Raw genomic sequence first — 22,689 nt, 5'->3', positions numbered from 1 at the left:
TCATGTTTTACATGTAGTTTAGATCATATTTCTTTTTCTTTGTGTAGTTTTTGGTCATGAGGGAATGTCACACAACCTGTCCATTTTGGCATCCAGTTCAGCTGCTTCTACCAGGTGACGAATGAATTTGCGTCAAAATACCATAGAGTTCGGTCAAGAAGCATCTCGTCCATTTAGTTGGCATTCCCAACTATGCTTAATGATATGGCCTTATCATTACGGACCTGTGACCCATCTTTCAGTTATGACCCATCAGTTGAGAAACACTCACCTAGGCCTATCTGGTACAGTGCTTCTCTAATTATGTTTTAATTTCCTGGCAGGAATGTAGAACATGTTAATCAGTATCATTTACACACACACAAGGAAACAAATACTGAAAGCTGATATCCATGTATGTTGTTTTGAAACAGAAGTGTGATCAGAAACATTCTTCATGTTCTTGTGTTCAGCTGGTAGAACCAGTCAAACTACAGAAGGAAAAATAAAATGTCCATGTAGTCGTCTGTGTTTACCGCGTTACTCACAGTGCCACTTCATCAAACACTATGGCACATCCTGCGCTACTGCTGCTGATCAGCTTGACCGTTTCTGTGAGTCAAGCCGTAAGTTTCCATGGGGGATCTATGACCTTCATGCCTGGAAACAGATATCCAGATGGAACAGTGGAGGTAAGTCCAGGTTAATACGTTAGAACTAAATTAATATCTCTGTAATCTTTTAACTGTCACCCCCTTTTTTGAGCATAGATATTGAACTTAAATGGTTGTAATTCATGAATGCTTTGGAACACAGACTAATGTTGGTCTATTTTTAAAGAAGACACTCAGCAGACTATTGCAAGTGAAAGCAGCTTCAAAAAAATTGAAAGTGTAAAAAAGTATATCAGTTTTTTTTTTCCCCCCGCTACCGGGACATTAACAGTTAAAAGGCTAAAGACAATTTTTTATTTGTTCAATTTCTGTTATTTGGCATGAAATTCAACATAACTGAGATGCCTATGTGTTCCTGGCAGATGCACTTTTACTACAGAGAGTCTGGTAAACTGCCCTGTGATCCTCAAGTCTCATGGGTCTGTGATAGTGGAGACTGTGGCGTTCTCACATACGCACAGCCTGAGGTGACGGATCAGGACCAGTCGGGTCAGACCCTCTGGTGCCAGTCCGAGCGTCACATGATCACCAATGTCACTGGTGACGGGCCCTTCACTCTGAGGTAAGATCATGTGAAAAAGAAGTAGACTTTTGCATACAAGAATACTTAATATGTTTTAAAAGAAACAGAATTCAACATTTAGACACTACAATTAAATTGAAATATATTAATACATATCCTGACGCATCTGAGCTTTATGGCAGTGAACATGGGTCATGACAAGAATGAGCTGAAGAAAGTGCTTCCATCCACATCCATCCATCATAAACGTGTACTCCACACGGCTTGGGGGGTTAATAAAGGCCTTCTGAAGCGAATTGATATTTTTGTGTTAAAAAAAATCCATATTTAACAAGTTATGAAGTAAAATATCCAGCTTTCACCAGACTGCCTTCCGTATTCAAGGTACAAGGAAAGTGTAAGCTGGCGTCGCATCTGTTACACTTTTTCCATAAGTTGAATACACAGCAAAATCTCCAGAGTTAAATCAGCTCTGCTCAGAGTACATATGGTCCCTCTCTAAATAATGTTAAAGTAACACTGAAGCAGAGTTAAAGTTAATGAGATAATGAAACAATTAATTGAGTGATAATTGTGCATTAGTGATGAACACCTGCTGTTAACAAGCAGAATCACTGAAGAAAAGAGAAACACAAGAACTACAACTGACTTCAGTCACAGCCTTATTAATTGCTTAATTATCTCATTAACTTTAACTCTGCTTCAGTGTTACTTTAACACTATTTAGAGAGGGACCATATGTACTCTGAGCAGAGTTGATTTAACTCTGGGGATTTTACTGTGTAGGGAAGGTGTAGGGAAGGTGTAGAATATAGCGTAAGCTTTTTGAACTGTGAGAGTTTTACACTATCTTCGTACGTCGAATACGGAAGGAGGCTCGTGCGGAAGCTAGCATCAGAAAGAAGAAAGTCATATACACCTAGGATGGCTTGAGGGTGAGTAAAGCTTGGGCACCTTAAGTAAGGCTTAAAGGTGCAGTATGTAGGATTTCTGTCCGCTAGAGGCCTATTCAAAACAAAGGCGTAGCTTGATGATGGCAAGTTTGAGAGCAGAATCTTGGGATATGTGGTCTCCACCTCAACGGATGGTGCAAACGAATAGGGATAGGTCTAAGTAAGAAATCATGTTCATGGATATGATTATTAACGTTACTGTAGTATGAAGCAGAGCAGGAGCGAGTGTTGTGGGAGCTGAACGAGGAGCTGGAGCGATTGCGCAACACACGCCTCACGAGCAGCGGGACTTTTATTATGTCACAGTCGCCGGTGCCGCTTCCGCTTTTCCGGTCATGAGTATGAGGTAACACAGCTCTGTTTATCATATTAGATACATTTGAGTGTGTTGAAAATTATGTTATAATGTTACTCTGTGCGTTCACTGGGCGCCTGCTGTGAGACACTGTTATTTTAGAATATCATATTAAAGGTGCCATCGAACATTTTTTTACAAGATGTAATATGTCTAAGGTGTCCCCTGAATGTGTCTGTGAAGTTGCAGCTCAAAATACCCCATAGATTTTTTTTAATTAATTTTTTTAACTGCTTATTTTGAGGCATAATTAGAAATGCGCCGATTCAGGCTGCGGCCCCTTTAATTGCTCGCGCTCTCTGCCCCCTCCCGAGCTCTCGACTCTATCATTGCATAAACAAAGTTCACACAGCTAATATAACGCTCAAAATGGATCTTTACAAAGTGTTCGTCATGCAGCATGTCTAATCGCGTAAGTATGGTATTTATTTGGATGTTTACATTTGATTCTGAATGAGTTTGATAGTGCTCCGTGGCTAACGGCTAATGCTACACTGTTGGAGAGATTTATAAAGAATGGAAGTTGTGTTTATGCATTATACAGACTGCAAGTGTTTAAAAATGAAAATAGCGACGTCTCTTGTCTCCTTGAATACAGTAAGATACGATGGTAACTTTAACCTCATTTGATTTAACAGTACATTAGCAACATGCTAACGAAACTTTTAGAAAGACAATTCACAAATATCACTAAAAATATCATATCCCCACAATCAATATCGCTATTGTTCTTGCTTGCTTACCTAGTCTGATGATTCAGCTGTGCTCATCCAGACGTTAATACTGGCTGCCCTTGTCTAATGCTTGAACATGAGCTGGCATATGCAAATATTGGGGGCGTACATATTAATGATCCCGACTGTTACGTAACAGTCGGTGTTATGTTGAGATTCGCCTGTTCTTCGGAGGTCTTTTAAACAAATGAGATTTATATAAGAAGGAGGAAACAATGGAGTTTGAGACTCACTGTATGTCATTTCCATGTACTGAACTCTTGTTATTCAACTATGCCAAGGTAAATTCAATTTTCAATTCGATGGCACCTTTAAATTCTGGATGGCTTGTGTTGATAAATATCATGCAATTAATTTTAAAACGTATTGTATGATGGAGAAAATTCTGCATTACTGTTACTAAAAATAAAGTTGCATCTGATTATGCTATGTTAGCTACTTGACAAAATAGTGTTTTTCTCTGAGGCATGATAAAGCATGGTACTCGCAAAAAAAATCAAGAAAATTAGATTTAAACAATAAGACTAAACGTGTTGAGCTATATAAAACAATTAGTTTTCTGTCTATAAATATATCAAAACAGTTGTTCCCTTGCCTATTAAAACATGTAATATATTAAAGCGTCTTTAGTGTTTCCATGATTTCTACAAAATAAAACCGGAAACCGAGGGTAACGCGGGTATGACACAATTGAAAGGCGACTCCTCACACGTCCCGGAGCCTTGGTTAAAATGCAATTTAAAAGCAAGTTGCAATTTTCTCACGATTTACAAATAGTTTGACACATTTGGGATATTGTAAGTACTAAAGTGAACAAAATATATAACACTGGCCTTGTGGTTTTTGGATATTTTACTGCAAAAATATTACATATTGCACCTTTAAGTACATCATTATGTGTAATTTCATAATTACTTCTATTGTCTTTGAGATATGATTAAAGTGTACTGCTGAATACTGACAAGCATTTATGGTAAAATACAATATACTTTAATGTCATTTCTATTGTCGCTTGGATCACACTTTGTTTTATGGTGTCTGTGTTACAGAGTACTGAGTAATAATAATTAACTACAAGTACTTACCATAGGGTAGGTTTAGGATTATGGTTTGGTTTAGGGTTAGTTGCATGTAACTATGCATAATTTATAGTTATTACTACAGTAACTACATGTAATATGTGTAACAAGGACATTGTAAAATAAAGTGTTTCTGAAACTTGTGTCATGTATTTATAAATATTTGTAATTACACATTTTGTAATAAAGAAGCTTCAATGTACTACATTTAAATATATATTGACTTTTTTAAATGTGATATCAGTTAAAAATATAATCAAGTACTTTAAATGTGATTTAACATGTTAGTCAACACATCAAAATAATTGTACTTCTTTAAAGAACTACAAAAATAACAATTTAAAATATAGTTTAAAAGTAAAACATTTTACAAGTGTACTTAAAGTGTACTCTCTTTAAGTACACTTTAAGTAAGTGGCCTTTTTTTCCATTAATAAATTAATTCAATATATTGAATATATATATTTTTTTTAAATACTTTTAAGATTTGAAATACACTACAAGTGCATATTCAACCACTTAAGTTATTATATTGACAGCATCTTAAATGTAAAACCTTTTAAATATGTAGAATTTTAGAGATGCTTTAATGTTCAAAAATCCAGGACAGCTATTTTTAAATGCATAACATAGAAATTTGGTCTGAAAAAGACATTTTAATGGCAAATTTCTTTATATATTTGTTACAAATAATTATTTGTAATATTTATTATTATATCAATAATTAAATAAAATTAATTTATTATGAATTAATACAATAAACTCCACCCATTAATTTCATGAATTCAATATTGTATCAACCTCAAAGGATTCATAAACATTTTTATGTCTCTAATATTGGCATCAATGTGCTAATATATGCCTATACAAAGTATGAATGTATGTGTGCTACTTTTATGTACAAGTAGTCGCCAATATTAATGTATCACATTCTTTAAATATAAAAAATGACATAATAATATAATGTTTTATTAATAAAAATGTTTTTCAGTGGCTCTGGTTGCTGCTGGGCAAGTAATGTTCATAATATCAGTGAATGGACACTTCGCAGTGTTGTTGACACAAGACAACGTTCAGACACTGGGACTGCAAACAGGTCCCCCATTTCAGCAACAATACCAAACATAAGGTTTGTGCTTTTAAAATGACAATTTTTTGAGGATTAAATATGTTTGTGACCGCCAGACTGTACAATATATTTCACTGTTGTCACTTCAACTATCAAGAAAATTTGCATCTTTGATAATGGTCTTTCCTCAGGGTTCCACAAAACTGTTTTCAGCGTCTTCACCTGCTGGCCCATGACCCAGATGGAGATGATGTGAGATGCAAGTGCCCATCTTGCCATCAGCACCCAAACATAAATCTCGATGAGGTAACAGTTTCTAATGAGACACTCCCATGAAACGTCCAGATACAGATTAAACAGGAAAATGCACTGTACATTAGCAATTTAAATAGCTGATTTCAGTACTGTGACAGAAATGTATATAATGTATATAAAAATATTACTATTTCAAGTCACCTTTATATTTATATAGCGCTTTATACAATACAGATTGTTTCAAAGGAACTTTACAGTGATAAACAAGAAATTAATAATTCAATGATTTTTCTGTAAAGCAGCTCTAAAAGAATTTGTCATTGTTCAGCTGAAGTCAGTTCAGTGTTGATTCAGTTTTGATGTAAAGATCATCAGTTATTAAATTAGCTCATTTCAGCTATAAACCAGCTCTGCAGAAAACAGTGATTAAAATTCATGTTAAATGTATGACAAAAATGTGTGTAAAAAATCACAAACAAAACAAAACGAATTATTCTGCTTATATATGTTAACTTGAACTTCCCCACCATCCGTGAGGACTCGCCACCCTGGTTCACATGACCATAAATGATAAAATTACTTCCTTAAAGTGGAAGTCCCACTTACTCCCACCTTGTGGAACAGACTTCACGTTCAGTCTTGTGTCTGTTAAATCCACAAGACCACAGGATTTCCCATTTGTCATTTTAGGTTTCAGATGGGGGCTCGCGAGTGCCAAAACACTGTTTGGAATTCACCCAGCGTGTTCAATGTTTCATACTGTTGTTGTTCAACTTTCAGTTGAGAAACTCCATAAAAAAGTTTTAAAAGTTGTGAGTTGTGAAAATTACGAGATCTAGGACCAGTGCGTGCCATTGTAAAGACTGTATGTCTATGGTATATCAGTTAATGTTTTAATTTCTTGACAGGAATTTAGAACATGTTGTTTGTGGATAATTTCTTAATCTGCATCAGGAAATAACACATTAATACTGATACTGTTCAATATTTGTGTGATTCACCATGAGTGACCATTAACAGACCTGTTGCATAGGGTACTACAAATCATCTATCCAATGTCTTTTTAGTTTATTTTGAAATGTTCTTCACCTTTGACATTTTTACCATTTTTTTGTTTTGTTTGTTTTTTGTCTAGGACTCATGCACTCTGAGCAGTAATGGTGCATTGGACCTGGGACTGCATGTTTTTGAGTTCATGATGGAGGATTATCCTGTATCAAACATCACTTTGACGAATGAGAATGGGATCTCCTCTGTCAGAAATCCTTATAATCAGACCACCAACATTGACTCAACTCCACTCAGTCAAGTGCCTCTGCAGTTTGGAGTTGAAAGTGAGTGAGAATCATGTGGATCAGTGGTTCTCAACCTTTTTTAATTCCGTCCCCCATTGTCCACAACAAAATTCGAAGGCCCGGCACACTGCTATAGTTTCTGTAAATTAAGTAACAGGATTCTAGATGTTTTAAGACCTGAATGTTTTTCAAGGCTCTTTTTAACCACATATACATGATTGGATTAAAAAAAAAAAAAACTCACAATCTCCACCTGATACATAAAATATTTTGGAGCTTGGAATAGTTAGAAAAAAGTACATTCTTTATAAATAATCTCCATGACTTTTCCAGGTCTAGAAATTAGACTTTTAAAATTAGACTTCCTCATATATCCAGGTTTTCCAAGATCGGGGAACCATGTTTCTTTTTTAGCTGACTTTAATTCTCATGCTGTCTTACTTTAAATCATTAAATCATCTTGAGGACCCCTTGGAAGCTTGCTTAGGCCCTCTAGTGGCCCTTTGTTTGAGAAAAAAGACTTAAAAAAAAAGAAAGGTCTGTTTACTCCCTTTATGTTGTTCAAAAGCCATTAAAAAAAAAAAAAAAGAATCTTCTGTAGGTCCCACTTTATATTAAGTGGCCTTAGCTACTATGTACTTACATTTAAATTAATCATTTGATACAACCCTTACACCTTACCCCTACCCTTAAACCTACCCACACCACCAAAGCTTTCCCTAACCTTACCCGTATCCCACCTCAATAGCAGCAAAAGTGTTTTGCAATTCAATATGAACCCAATAAGTACATTGTACTTATTTTTGATGTAAGTACATAGTAGTTAAGGCCACTTAATATAAAGTGGGACCCTTCTGTAAAACACAAAAGCTTTTTGTCCACTAAATGATAGTCAAAGGGGTTTAGTATTGTTTTGAATTTCACTGTATGGACAGTTAAAACATCAAAATATCTTTTGTGTTCTGCTGAAGAATATATTTTAAAAATCATATGGATTTTGAATGACATGAAGTGATATAAAATTATGTTTCTCCTTTGACAGCATTTCATATTAGAGTGCAACAATTGGGTTTCATATGTAAAAACTCAAAAAAACTCCATAGGGAAATTGATTTTTAACAATAAATTATAAACATTTACACACAGCCCTGCTGTGAGCTATGAGGTTGTTAATCAATGGTATTTGCTTCTGTTGAAGACATCAGACCTCTTTATTTCAACATATTTTTAAAATAATTGTGTTTAACAACAGAATTCATGGTGGAAAACTACATTACCCATGGTGCTGTACAGAAAATCCCACTAAGAGAGCCACGACAAGAAAAACATGCCAAAAGAACTCTTTAGCCTCGCCCACTCCAGTGAAGCACTGCAATAGACGTAATTGAGTTGGTCTCCCTATGATCTCAAAATATTACTCCAAATCAAAGTTTGTAATGTTCATGTTTATTGCTTTGGATGAAGATTTAAAAAAAAAAAAATCTCTATGGAAGAATTGAATGGGGAAAAAAATACTTCCGGAACCAACATCGATGAAAAACGTCACTGTTGCACTCTATTAGAAACATATGTGATGAAATACAAACTAAAAGAACAAGTGCCATTTGCTGTCAAAGACTAGTCCTGTATGACTAAGGCTTTAGCAGTAGTTCTCATGTATTGTGAGCTCCAGCTCAACATTTAAATCATTCTACCCTGTTTCCACTGTTTTGTAGTCCTAACACCAGTCCATAGCTGTGTACCAGGGGTGAACAGGCCAAGTTTACTGACACCAACTCCCTTACATGGAGATGTACAACATGCAGCTGTGGGACATGTTCACATTATCGATCTCCGCGCCCAGAGCTCGCACAACAGGTCTGAAATATGTATTGTCTAAACTAAAAGTATTCCTGCAACAATTTTCCTGAACATATCCAATGTTCAATCTACGAACATGCATTTTTATACATTCAGCAGATCTATCAGATGCAGGTCCAGATCTACAGGGGTGCTAGAGGGTACTAAACACCCTCAAACAAAAGCAAGAGCACTCTCAGCCTCAGTTGCTACAGTAATAATCTAATACTGGTGAAACTGATTTGGCAAACACAGTGCCTATTTGTGTTTGCTCTCTGGGAAGTTTCTATTTACAACATGTTTTTACATTTCTGAGCAATGTAGCCAATCACAGTTTATCTCTTAAATGTAGTGACCAATCAGAGGTTTTTGGAACCTTTCCAATCTGCTTCACTGCTTATCATAGCACAGAGTCTGCTTTGTTAAAGGTATCTAATGATATTTTACTTGCAGTTGATGCTGGTAAAAATGCTGTTTTGATGCTAGATCTTACAGATCCTTTGATACTGTAGATCATGATGTACTTCTTTGGCGTTTAGAGCATTTGATTGGTATCAAGGGTACCGCCTTACAGTGGTTCACTTCATATCTTAGAGATAGGTCCTTTTCTGTATCATTGGGCAATTTTTCCTCTTCTTCAGCTCCTATTATTAGTGGTGTACCTCAGGGTTCCATCTTGGGCCGGCTCCTCTTTAAAGGTGCTACAGAGGATCTTTTCGTCGACTGAGAAACCAAAGACTGTTAGTGTGTTTTTGAAATGAGCGCATGCGTAAGAACAACCCCTCTCCTTCACAGCTCATTTCGAGGGAACACCTCCCAAAACTCGTGCACGAGTATTGGAACACGAGTGTTTACCACCGGCATTCGCTGTGTCGTGTTAGTGGATTCATTATGTCAGACTCACCGCAGGTAACTCATAATCTGCAGTTGTTACTCCTGTCTCCTGACAATAACATTGCATGCAGCGCCTGTAGAGTGTGGAAAGTTACTGGAGCGCACAGCCGCGCACGTCTCTCACAAGGAACGTAATGGCAGTGATTGACAAGCCAGAGGGCCGATCGTTTACGCGATGATCACGTAAACGATTGGCTGATGTTTTTAAGGCCCTACCTCGTGCACAGATGATGTACATTAATATTATTTCTTTCAGTGCACCTAATAAATAGCCTTTTATCAGTTAGTAAAGACAGTTTCAAGTAATAGTGCAAAAATGTATAAAACAAAACATCCTCTTTAGCACCTTTAACTTATATATGCGTCCATTAGGGAATATTATTAGAGGGCACAATGTTTCGTTTCATTTATATGCTGATGGTACCCAGTTGTATATTCCATTGAAAGCTGCTGATTCCATTCAACCGTTGTTGGACTGTCTTGACGATGTCAAGAAATGGTTAAAAAATAATGAATAATGAAGACAAAACTGAAATCGTTGTTTTTAGTCCACCAAGATTGAGAAACAGACTCATTAATGAACTTGGCAATCATTTCCCCTCAATTTCTTCTCAGGATAGGAACCTTGGTGTCATCTTAGACTCTGAATTATGCTTAACCAAGCAAATAAATTTGGTTGTTAAGAAGAGTTTTTATCAATTACGGATTATTTCTAAACTTAAATCATTCTTGTCTTTTCAAGATTTGGAGAAGGTCATTCATGCTTTTATCACATCGCGTTTAGATTATTTCAACTCATTGTATTTGGGCCTTCCATCCATTGCTCGCCTCCAGATGGTTAAAAATGCAGCTGCAAGGATGTTAACCAGAGCAAAGGAATTTGACCATGTCACCCCAATCTTAGCATCGCTCCATTGGCTCCCAGTCCATTTAAGGATTCAGTTCAAAATTCTGCTGTTTGTTTTTAAAGCTCTTAATGATCAAGCCCCCTCTTATTTAAAAGATCTTATTATTCCACATTCAACTAGTAGATCCTTAAAGGGTTAGTTCACCCAAAAATGAAAATTGTGTCATTAATGACTCACCCTCATGTCGTTCCAAACCCGTAAGACCTCCGTTCATCTTCAGAACACAGTTTAAGATATTTTAGATTTAGTCCGAGAGCTTTCTGTCCCTCCATTGAAAGTGTAGGTACGGTGCACTGTCCATGTCCAGAAAGGTAATAAAAACATCATCAAAGTAGTGCATGTGACATCAGTGGGTTAGTTATAAGTTTTTGAAGCATCTAAAATACATTTTGGTCCAAAAATAACAAAAAATACGACTTTATTCAGCATTGTCTTCTCTTCCGGGTCTGTGTATATCCACAGTGACGCTGCTTCTTCTTCTTCTACGGCGGTTGGCATGCACCAAGCATTACCACCCCATTCTGCTCCGGACAGTGACGCTGATGACGTGTTATGTAGTGCGCCCGAGCTTCGTTTACAGTCTGAGGGAGACGCATGCTGTATTCAAGCTATTCTACTTTGTTTGTATTTTGGTATTGCTATATTTTTTAAAATGGTGCGTAGGTGTGCATGTCGCGGACTCGAGGATGCCCTAATCGCGTCACAGTCTGGAGCAGAAGGGGGCGGTAATGCACCAATAAGCTGGATGCCAACCGCCGTAGAAGACGAAGAAGCAGCGTCACTGTGGATATACAGTACAGTCCAAAAGTTTGGAACCACTAAGATTTTTAATGTTTTTAAAAGAAGTTTCGTCTGCTCACCAAGGCTACATTTATTTAATTAAAAATACAGTAAAAAACAGTAATATTGTGAAATATTATTACAATTTAAAATAACTGTGTACTATTTAAATATATTTGACAAAGTAATTTATTCCTGTGATGCAAAGCTGAATTTTCAGCATTGTTACTCCAGTCTTCAGTGTCACATGATCCTTCAGAAATCATTCTAATATGCTGATTTGCTGCTCAATAAACATTTATGATTATTTTCAATGTTGAAAACAGTTGTGTACTTTTTTTTTCAGGATTCCTTGATGAATAGAAAGTTCAAAAGAACAGCATTTATCTGAAATACAAAGCTTCTGTAGCATTATACACTACCGTTCAAAAGTTTGGGGTCAGTAAGAATTTTTTTGAAAAGAAATTAAAGAAATGAATACTTTTATTCAGCAAGGATGCATTAAATCAATCAAAAGTGGCAGTAAAGACATTTATAATGTTACAAAAGATTAGATTTCAGATCAACACTGTTCTTTTGAACTTTCTATTCATCAAATAATCCTGAAAAAAAATATTGTACACAAATATTTTGTACAATTGTACACATTAAATGTTTCTTGAGCAGCAAATCAGCATATTAGAATGATTTCTGAAGGATCATGTGACACTGAAGACTGGAGTAATGATGCTGAAAATTCAGCTTTGCCATCACAGGAATAAATTACTTTGTCAAATATATTCAAATAGAAAACAGTTATTTTAAATTGTAATAATATTTCACAATATTACTGTTTTTACTGTATTTTTAATTAAATAAATGTAGCCTTGGTGAGCAGACGAAACTTCTTTTAAAAACATTAAAAATCTTAGTGGTTCTAAACTTTTGGACTGTACTTTACACAGACCCGGAAGAGAAGACAATGCTGAATAAAGTCGTATTTTTTGTTATTTTTGGACCAAAATGTATTTTAGATGCTTCAAAAACTAATAACTAACCCACTGATGTCACATGCACTACTTTGATGATGTTTTATTACCTTTCTGGACATGGACAGTGCACCGTACCTACACTTTCAATGGAGGGACAGAAAGCTCTCGGACTAAATCTAAAATATTAGTTATTGTCTTCTTTGTTGTTTTATTCTGATTTTATTTTTTTTATTTATTATTATTATTATTATTATTATTTTTCTATACTCTGTTCAGCACTTTGGTCAGCTTTGCTGTGTTTAAATGTGTTTATATAAATAAAATTTACTTTACTTTTTTCAGTGTAGAGTTTTGCACACTTTCAACTTATAACATTATAACAAAGTGTAGACATGATGTAAATAAAATATTTACTGTACAGTTTAGACAGCTTCATTGATTATAACAGAAGTTTTCGCAAGAGTGCAGCAGAACTGAAGCGAGTGACAGTTTTCTAGTGATTACAAAGGGAACGCTGTTTGCACACTTTTTATATATGACCATTCTGAATTTGAATAAAGGTATTGTTTTTCATGCTGCTAAGAGGACCAACGGCCACGTACACATTTAAATGCAAGATTCACTCTTCAAATTGTAATTATCGATAACCATAGTAATGGATGAGACAAAACTACATGTCAAAAATACTATAGCTGTGCATTAAGCAATGTACAATGCTGACTGGTTCAAGTCTCAGTACCGCCAGGAATTGTCGATGAGGGGAGTGAATGTACAGTGCTCTCTTCCATCCTCAATTCCACAACTGAGGTGAGACCCTTGAGCAAGGCACCAAACTCCCTGGGCTAAATGTAAAATGGTTGTCCACTGCTCTGTTCATAGTGTGTGTGTGTGTGTGTGTGTGTGTGTGTGTGTGTGTGTGTGTGTGTGTGTGTGTTTGGATGGGATAAATGCAGAGCACACAATCCAGACACCAAACTTGGCTACATGTAATGTCACTTTCACTTTCATGCTTTACTAGAGCACCCTCCCTAACTTCAGAAGCACCCTCAGTAATTTGATGTATGTGTTGTTGAAAGATAAAGTTTCAACCAACATGTTTTGCATGTACAGGTTACTAATCTACCAGTTATCTAATATTTCAATCATTCTTGTTTAGTATCTTGGACTTCCAGGTCAGTGGTCCGTGGAATATGTCAAAGAGCTTGAGGAATGCAAGTCAAGGGGTTACCAGAGGCCACGCTGACATGGACACCACAGGAATCAGACCTGTATCATCATGTACCTGTGTGTTTCGCTGCAGAGACACTTCAGAGGTAAAAGAGGTCTGTTTTGAAGCTCACTGGTAATTCCAGGATTGATATGAATTTTTCCATGACCTGTCATTTCGCCTTTCTCTCCATAATTAGTCAGTCAGAGATGAGGTGCATTGTGATCATTGTGGCAAAGTCGAGGGTTCTCTCAGGTAAAAAAAGATTTTCTTAAATGTCTTAATGTATTAAATATTCTGTAAACAGTTGTTCAATTTTCACAGTTTCTGTCATTGTTTTTTGTATTGTGAAATATTTAGGTCAATCATTAAACTCTAGAGTGTACAGGCTGATTGGTCCTTTACATGCAGTCTGCTAGCAATCACATAATTTACTGCATGGCACAAGCTGATTGGCCTCTGCTGATTCTGCAACCAATGAGATTGCTTGCTCAACATTTAAATAGTCTGGTTGAGTCTTCGCTGTAGGTTAGTCTTGCAGCATGCTATCCAGTGCCAAATCCATGGTTTTCCTGTGGAATTGGGCTATTTTTTACACTGTTGACACGGGTTGTTTTTTAGTCCTGTGAGTTGAAGCAACTTTTCCCCCCAAATGCAATCATCTCCCCCAGAATATGATTTTTACCGGGGAACCCCCCACAATGTGATTAGGATAGCTTTGGGTTGAGTTTTGAATAGCAATTGGGCTGGTTTTGTTATGCAAACCTGGTAACCCAGAGTTCCTCTGAAGGCCTCCACCTCCCCCAGCTCCACCTGCCTAGATCTGCTGTGAGATTCATGTATGTCTATTCATGCAGCAGCAGAATATCTTACATGCTCAGCAGCTTGTCTGTGTATCTGTTGGCAGTAGAAAGTCCAAATTTTCTCTGCAGCAGCAGCATAGCAGATTTAGTCCACAAGACCAAATACATTATCACTGCCATATTCATTAACATTCTAAAGCTATTCCAAGAGTTTGCATTATTGATACAATGTAGTTATCAGTTTTCTAAGCAGATTAATCCCCAATCCCGATACAATGATTTGGATTTTACAAATTCTTTTCTTCTTCTAAAAGCATTGATAATATCTTGCAATATTTGTTGTTATAATTTTTTATTTAGATCAATTAATAAATGTATCATATCCCTCAAGGTGAAGCAGAGGTTTTCTGTGAGGATAACAGTATCAGTGTTGCAGTAAGCAAAGCGTCCGTGAAGGGGATTGATCAAAACTGGCTCCAACTGAGAGACCCCACCTGCTCTCTTACTTCCAATGACACACATATCCTGGGCACGGTGTCCCTCAACACCTGTGGTACCACGATGGAGGTAGAAATGCTGCGGTCTATGTTCTCCAGTTCAAATAGAATATTTGCTATGCTACACAGATAACACAAATATATTCAAGAAGGCCAGTTTTTTAATGCATTAAGCACATCTCTTCTTGGTTATGTGAATGTTAGAGCAACATTCCCTTCTATCATTTTTAAAACATTATGAGAACATTCTATTATTATTGCTGAGGGACGTTAATGAACAAGTTCTGAGAAATTTCCCTTTTCCTACTAATGATTAAAGAACTTTCTGAAAATAATGGTCAAAAAAGGTTTTCTCTCAAGATTTAGTTACTCAGTTTTTTTATTCACATTATAAGAACATTCATCAAAAAACAAAGAAAAAGAAAAATTCATCATATGCATGTTCCATGAACATTATTGTCAGCAGTGTTGGGGTAACGCATTAAAAGTAACACTGTTACGTAATCAGATTACTTTTTTCAAGTAATGCATTACTTAGACATTTTGCTGCAAATTTAAAGGTGCCCTAGAACTTTTTTTAAAAGATGTAATATAAGTCTAAGGTGTCCCCTGAATGTGTCTGTGAAGTTTCAGCTCAAAATACCCCATAGATTTTTTTTAAATTCATTTTTTTAACTGCCTATTTTGGGGCATAATTAGAAATGAGCCGATTCAGGGTGTGTGGCCCTTTAAATCTGGTGCTCCACACCCCAAGAGCTCGCGTTTGCCTTAAACAACATAAAAAAAGTTCAAACAGCTAATATAACCCTCAAAATGGATCTTTACAAAGTGTTCGTCATGCAGCATGTCTTATCGTGTAAGTACAGTGTTTATTTTGATGTTTACATTGATTCTGAATGAGTTTGATAGTGCTCCATGGCTAACGGCTAATGCTACACTGTTGGAGAGATTTATAAAGAATGAAGTTGTGTTTATGAATTATACAGACTGCAAGTGTTTAAAAATGAAAATAGCGACGGCTCTTGTCTCCACGAATACAGTAAGAAACGATGGTAACTTTAACCACATTTAACAGTACATTAGCAACATGCTAACGAAACATTTAGAAAGACAATTTACAAATATCACTAAAAATATCATGTTATCATGAATCATGTCAGTTATTATTGCTCCATCTGGCATTTTTTGCTATTGTCCTTGCTTGCTTACCTAGTCTGATGATTCAGCTCTGCACAGATCCAGACGTTACTGGCTGTCCTTGTCTAATGCCTTTCATAATGTTGGGAACATTGGCTGGCATATGCAAATATTGGGGGCGTACACTCCGATTGTTACGTAACAGTCGGTGTTATGTTGAGATTCGCCTGTTCTTCGGAGGTCTTTTAAACAAATGAGATTTATATAAGAAGGAGGAAACAATGGAGTTTGAGACTCACTGTATGTCATTTCCATGTACTGAACTCTTGTTATTTAACTATGCCGAGGTAAATTCAATTTTTGAATCTAGGGCACCTTTAAATTACTTTTTTTCCATTTATTGACTGACACCTCTCCTGTCTCCATGTTGAGAGAAGTCTGGAGTAAGGTGTTTTCAGTATTACTCAAAATGAATAAAAACAGTGAAATGCAAACTCAGAATATTGAGCAAACCTGCAATAATAAAATATGATAAACAACACATATACTTTATGTATTTAATCTCACTTTATTAACTGTACTGGGGTGAATTTCCTTCAGCCTGAGGCTTATACATTTCACTTCTAGTGTGAAAGGGCCTTTATATTTGCCAAAAAATAGATGTTTTTGTGTTGTTATTGAAAAACAAACCAGCACAGCCCAAGTAAAAAAAGTAAAGCAAAAGTAACGTAACATTACTTTCCATAAAAAGTAACTAAGTAATGCAATTAGTTACTTTTTTAGGGAGTAATGCAATATTGTAATACATTACTTTTAAAAGTAACTTTTCCCAACACTGATTGTCACAATGTTTCCTGCTAACATTACAAAAAACATTCATTGAACATTAATACGTATAAAATATATATTATTAAAATATGAATAAAGGTATTAATAATGTTCCATAAACATTTTTTTTAAAGAATGTTTGTCCTAACATTTATATAACCTTTGAAAAACCCTGTTAGATTTAAAGTCATTTTAACTCTCAGCCGTATAATATTTATGTCTGTTTTCTATTTCTGCCTGATCTTCTTCTTCAACACCAATCAGGATTCAGGAGACTTCATGGTTTTCAAAAATGAGATCAATTCTTTTGAGAACCCTAATGAAGTAATCACCAGACGCAGTCAAGTTAAAATCGGCTTCTCCTGCCAGTACCCCAAAGTAGCCAGTGTTTCAAACCACTACGTCAACAAGAAGTCAGACTACATCTTCACTGAATCCAGCTTTGGCACTTTTAGTTACTCATTTAACATTTTTACTGACAATAACTTCAGCAGTCCAGTGGATCCCAGTCTGTATCCGCTGGAGATAAATTTGCTGGATATGCTCTACATGGGTATTGCAGCCCATTCTGCTCTCCCTGAGGTCCAGCTCTTTGTGGAGTCTTGCAGGGCCACTCCAGATGACAACCCATACAGTGCCCTCTTTTATGACATCATCAAAGAAGGGTGAGACTGCAAAAAAACTTGCATTAAAGTGTAGTAAAACCTCTCTTCTATATCTTTTTCACATCACTCTTATTTTGTGAAAAAAACAAACAAAAAATCAAAACGATTTTGTCTTAACCAGACATAACAAGTGCCTTAGCTTTCCATATCTGTGGTGTTTCTCTGTTTAGCTCTGCCCAGAGTAAAACCTCATTTATCCAAATTCAACATAGTTATATATTAATCATAAAATATGTTTTGTATTGATTGGCAATTGAGTGAAAAATTACTGGAAACTTTGCATCATGCCGGATTATAGTGAGAGTGAAAAAAGAGAGAGTTTCCAGTAAAGTATAAGTATGTTACTGTAAATTTTACATACACTGTATAAAAATGTGTAGTTACTTTAATTACATAATTCAAATTTATCATAAAATATGTAAACGAATCACATGGTAAGCAACAGCATGCAAAGAAATTCAACAAATATTTTACAGAACTCTTTGAATCTGCACCTGGAAACTTTTACACAGCTAAAGATACTTGTTCACTCCTCCTTTCAACTACATTTGTTCAAGAACAAATGATCTATCACATGATAGTAGGGTTTCCGTGATAGTCAAGTTTCTCAGATCACCTAATCTGCAGAAAGCTGAAGATCAATTGTCTGAGAATTTCAGTAGAGATTTCTCCATAGGTTACACAATATACACTGTAAAAAACAAATGTGATTTTAATGGTAAAATATTGTAAAAACGCTACGGAAAAAAATTGTAAATAGGTTAAAATTCCTGTATTAGTAAATTCCTTTATTACATACAGGGAAAAACTGTAAAAGCTCTAACCAGACATTCATGCAATTTTCACAGTAAAATGCTGTAAATTTTACGATTTCTATTAGTAAAAAAGACAAAAATCAATGTGTAATTTACAGTCAAAATCTGTAAACTGATGTTCCCACAATTCCCTGTGTGACACTCCACATTTGAAAGTATTTTGTTTAAATAATCATGTTTCTTAATAGTTTGTTGTTATCTGCTATGTTCATTAGGGTTTTATGTTACATCTTCTGTTATTTAATGAATGTTTATTGCATTATTTAAGTATTGTGGGTTACCACGATGGTGTTTTGCGTTTGCGTGAATGACTCTGTACACCTTCTTTATAATAGTAAATACTTCAGCTAGTGGAAAAGCTACTTGTGATGAACCCTGATTCTTCATGTAGCTTTCTCTTTTAATACCTGCATTATTATGGTGGTTGTCAGTACAAAACATATTTTAGTTGTAGTCTGCATTGTTGAATTTATTGGTTTACATTCAAATTTTCTTAAATTACAGTTTTATACTGTAAAATTTACAATTTGTTCTGTATTTATCAACCACAGCTGCCAAAATTATTTTGTAAAAACTACAGATTTTTTTTTACAGTATATATTCATGATAAAAAATTCATGTAATCTCTTTGTGTATCACTTTATTGAATATTCAGAATTAATATAGTGTTTTGCATTTCCACAAAATAATTTGGAATACATTTTTGTATGCAAGCCTGTCATGATTATGAAATTTGTACTGATTGTGATTAACGATTTTGTGTTTTGTTCATGTCACTTACAGTGTAATACTATTTCTTTTTTTATCGTATATAACATAAAAATAAAGTTTACAATAAAAATAGGCACATATGATTTACATTTTATGCTTTAATAATATTTATTTAATTAGTGATATATTATTTCAGTTACTAAGATTAGGTAACTGAAAACTGCTCTGTATAATTCTTCAGAGGTCATGTGATCGTGTTCTTACAGGTGCATTTTGGATGACACAGTTGAGGTTTATCATAGTGATGCAAGAGCGTATGACTTTGGGATCCAAGCTTTCAAGTTCACAGGCGGCTACAATGAGGTATTACAGAATCACATAGTTATGTTGTAAATTCTGTTGAGCAGGAACATCTAACTACACTGCACTCAAATTCTGTTGACAGGTGTACATTACCTGCTCTGTAATTCTGTGTGCGGAAGGAAGTTCAAATTCCAGATGCGCTCAAGGCTGCCTCAGAGATCTCGCACGCAAACGCAAACGAGATGTGAGCAAAGAAACCGCAAGACATTACATCACGCAGGGTCCCTTCCATGTGGCGAGACAAACTCAGCATTCTGCAGCAGGTATATTAGTAAAGTCTTAAACAAAAATGAGTTTAAATGATTCTGTGTCATGATCATTCATATAACCACATCTTTCTTTCTTTAGCTTCAGAAAATGGTGGTTCTCTTCATATCAGTGCAGGCACCGCAGTCTTCGCAGGACTCTTTATTGTCTCCATTGTGGTGCTGGTTGGAATGTGGGTGTACAACACCAAAAAAACAAGAGAAACTGACCGCATGTATCTGATGTCCAGCTTCTGAAGAACATATAAACGTAATATATGAATGTCTAATTTTCTGTTCACGAATCCTCTCTGTTCAAGTTAAGGAAAAATATAATTCAAATGTGGTAAAAATCTGCATTACTTTCTGACAGACATTGTACGTCTCTATAAGTTGCACATATATGAAAGGGTTTTAGGTTTTAGAAACTGTTTATATTTTGATAGTTTGTGTATCTGATTCTGTCTGAAGGTAAAGACTTTTACAGGTGTTTTACATGAATAAATGAATAGTTTAGAACAATAAATATCAGATCAGCAGCATAATTGCCTTTGCCTAGTACTTTACTCTTTTCAATCCTTTTTCTTCTTCTTTTAAACATTAATTAAGGATCATCCAGTAACTTGATGCGACTATGTTGCCTATGGGGTGCATAAAGACCTAATATGTAAATTTGCCTTGGTGGACAATGTACTGCATCAGAAGTATATAGCCAGAAAAATGTTTTTAATGTCCTAAGTCCAAAACTTCATATAATGATCCTGGTTTTATGACATCACAACAGAGATATGAAGAATAAAGCCAAGTTGACTCTTTTTGACTTCCATGTTAATTCTGTGGACATTTACAGTACTGTAACTGCAATATTTGACTAAATTTTTCTTTCTTTCTATAAAAGTTCTGATTTACTATTCTCAACATGATATTTGATTAAAAAGCTTACATAAAACTTACATTTTCCACTGGATTCAAAGAAAATAATGTCACAAAAAGAATTACAATACCGTTCAAAAGTTTGGGGTCAGTAAGATTTTTTAATGATTTTTTAAGATTTAGATTTCAGACAAATTATGTTCTTTTGAACTTTCTATTCATCATAGCATCATGAAATAAAAATGTAAATAACTGTTTTCAACATTGATAATAATCATAAATGTTTTTTGAGCATAGATTTATTTCTGAAGGATCATGTGACACTGAAGACTGAAGTAATGATGCTGAAATTCAGCTTTGATCACAGGAATAAATTACACTTTACTGTTTATTGACATAGAAAGCAGCTGTTTTAAAACGGAATAATATTTCACAATATTACTGTTTTTGTTTGTATTTTAATCAAATAAATGCAGGCTTGGTGAGCAGAAGATACTTCTTTTAAAACATTAAAAAATCTTACTGACCCCAAACTTTTGAACGGTAGTGTATATCAACAAAAGTTTCATGGAGTCAGATAAATATATACTTTGGCTTATTTGTGTCTCAGTTATTTTTCTAAATATGTTCAAACAAGGTCTGACCCCGATGATTTTGGTGACCCTGATGTGATTTTACATCTTTCTAATTCTGCCAGTTTTAATCACACAATGGTCACAGATAATAATCCACCTAATATGCAGACATATTTGCTTTTTTGCCATCCTTTCCTGCAAATAATTATGACTGTTATGAGTTTGGTCTATCTTTACTTAAATAGTTTCATCAGGAAGCTTAAATGAACACACTTTATTGATTTCATTCTATCTTTAAGGTTTGCATGAAACACTAGCAGTACTTGTTATGTAGATCCCTAAATCCCTAATGAATCCCTAATGAAGGCGCACCAGGCACTACAATAAAAAAACTTATTTTCATGAAATGATGCTGCTTCAGTGCTGTGTGTCACTTACTATTGATTTAATTAGCAGGATACTTCACATAACCACTTTTTATTTGATTTATTATTTGATCTATACTATTTAGTCTGTAATGATACAAAATCTGTAATGATGCTAAATTATTTTGACCAATCCAGGGGCAGAGTCTAAGCAGGATGGTGAAATTGACAGAGCCTGCAAATCCCCAATTATCTTTGGCAAATTAATGGGCATGAAAAAAAAAAAAAAATCTTTAGAGTCATAAGCTTGTCAGGCACTGACTCTAGTGGTTCATAAAAGGGGTCTCGACTAGCCGCTCCAGGACTATGGCCAAGTCCCACAATGGGATCTTTGCTCTAATGGGAGGCCTCAGCCGTCTCGCTCCATGGATGAGGTGGGCGATTATAGGGTGCTTCCCGACTGGAGCCCCACCAATCAGGGCATGGCAAGCTGATATGGCAGCCACAAATACCTTGAGAGTAGTTGGCATGCTGATAATTCTTTCCTTCAGAAACTCCAGCACTGAAACAATCTGGCATTGAACTGGGTCTGCACAGAGTGCTGTACACAACCTTTCAAAGACACTCCAATTAAGCATAGATTCTTCTTGTGGGGGGAATTCTAGTGTTCAAAATAGTCTGTACAACATCAGCTGAAAGCCCAGCAACCCTCAGTTGGTCCCATTCAGGAGCCAAGCATGAAGGTTCCAAACCGGTGATGAAATATTGTCCCCTGTACCTAAGACAGAAGGTCCCTCCTGTTCGGGATCTCCCAGAGCGAGCCGTTGAGGAGCAATGTTACATCAGAAAGCCAACTTCTGGTCAGGCAGCAAGCCGCCACCAATAAGAGGCAAGACTTTGTTGTCTGACCTTGTCCAGGACTCCTGGGAGCAGATCAATTGGTGGAAATGCATAAAGATGCAGTCTTGGCCACGTATGGGCCATGGCGTGCAGACCCAGGGGGGCTGGGTGATTTAGAGAGAAGTAGAGGGAACATTGCTCTTGAGAAGCAAAGCATTCCACCTCTGCCTAGTAAAGTCTTCCTCAAATCTGCTTCCACATTCAAATTCCCAGGGGTGTAAATTGCCCTGAGGGACAGGAACTTACTCACGAGTGACGAGTAAGTAGGTAAAGTGCAGGATGACATACACCTGTATCTCGTTTCAGTAATTGGCATGTTTTTTTAAAACCATGTTATTTCTTTAAAGAAGAAACTCAAGATAGATTTAAACCTTCAGAGTTCTTTTTTGCAAACATA

At 35.7% G+C, this 22,689-nt stretch overlaps 1 protein-coding gene across 2 annotated transcripts; it reads left to right on the top strand.

The window, feature by feature from the left end:
• The first annotated feature begins 450 nt into the window (after positions 1-450).
• On the top strand, positions 451-20,124 carry LOC125258270 (oncoprotein-induced transcript 3 protein-like). Of its 2 annotated transcripts, XM_048175166.1 has the most exons (10): positions 451-671; positions 1,016-1,215; positions 5,289-5,426; positions 5,558-5,672; positions 6,757-6,955; positions 8,632-8,773; positions 13,465-13,621; positions 13,715-13,770; positions 14,710-14,885; positions 17,045-17,349. In XM_048175166.1, exons 1-9 carry the CDS (start codon positions 549-551, stop codon positions 14,711-14,713), a joined length of 1,134 nt encoding a protein of 377 aa, XP_048031123.1. In that variant the 5' UTR covers positions 451-548; the 3' UTR covers positions 14,714-14,885; positions 17,045-17,349. The 2 variants fall into 2 exon arrangements, with proteins under 2 accessions (XP_048031123.1, XP_048031122.1); XM_048175165.1 differs by lacking the exons at positions 451-671; positions 1,016-1,215; positions 5,289-5,426; positions 5,558-5,672; positions 6,757-6,955 and adding exons at positions 19,238-19,334; positions 19,417-19,597; positions 19,683-20,124 and having other exon boundaries at positions 8,635-8,773; positions 17,045-17,445.
• Positions 20,125-22,689: the final 2,565 nt, after the last annotated feature.

The sequence above is a fragment of the Megalobrama amblycephala genome, linkage group LG22, assembly GCF_018812025.1.
Source record: "Megalobrama amblycephala isolate DHTTF-2021 linkage group LG22, ASM1881202v1, whole genome shotgun sequence".
Classification (NCBI taxonomy): Eukaryota; Metazoa; Chordata; class Actinopteri; order Cypriniformes; family Xenocyprididae; genus Megalobrama; species Megalobrama amblycephala.
Note: the sequence above shows the minus strand (reverse complement) of the source record. Positions and strands in the feature narration are given on the sequence as shown.

Coding starts and splice junctions, on each gene's coding strand:
- LOC125258270 (XM_048175165.1), top strand. CDS start 13,518: ATGCAAGTCAAGGGGTTACCAGAGGCCACGCTGACATGGACACCACAG. Junction 13,771..14,709: donor AAAGTCGAGGGTTCTCTCAG/GTAAAAAAAGAT, acceptor ATATCCCTCAAG/GTGAAGCAGAGGTTTTCTGT. Junction 14,886..17,044: donor CCTGTGGTACCACGATGGAG/GTAGAAATGCTG, acceptor AACACCAATCAG/GATTCAGGAGACTTCATGGT.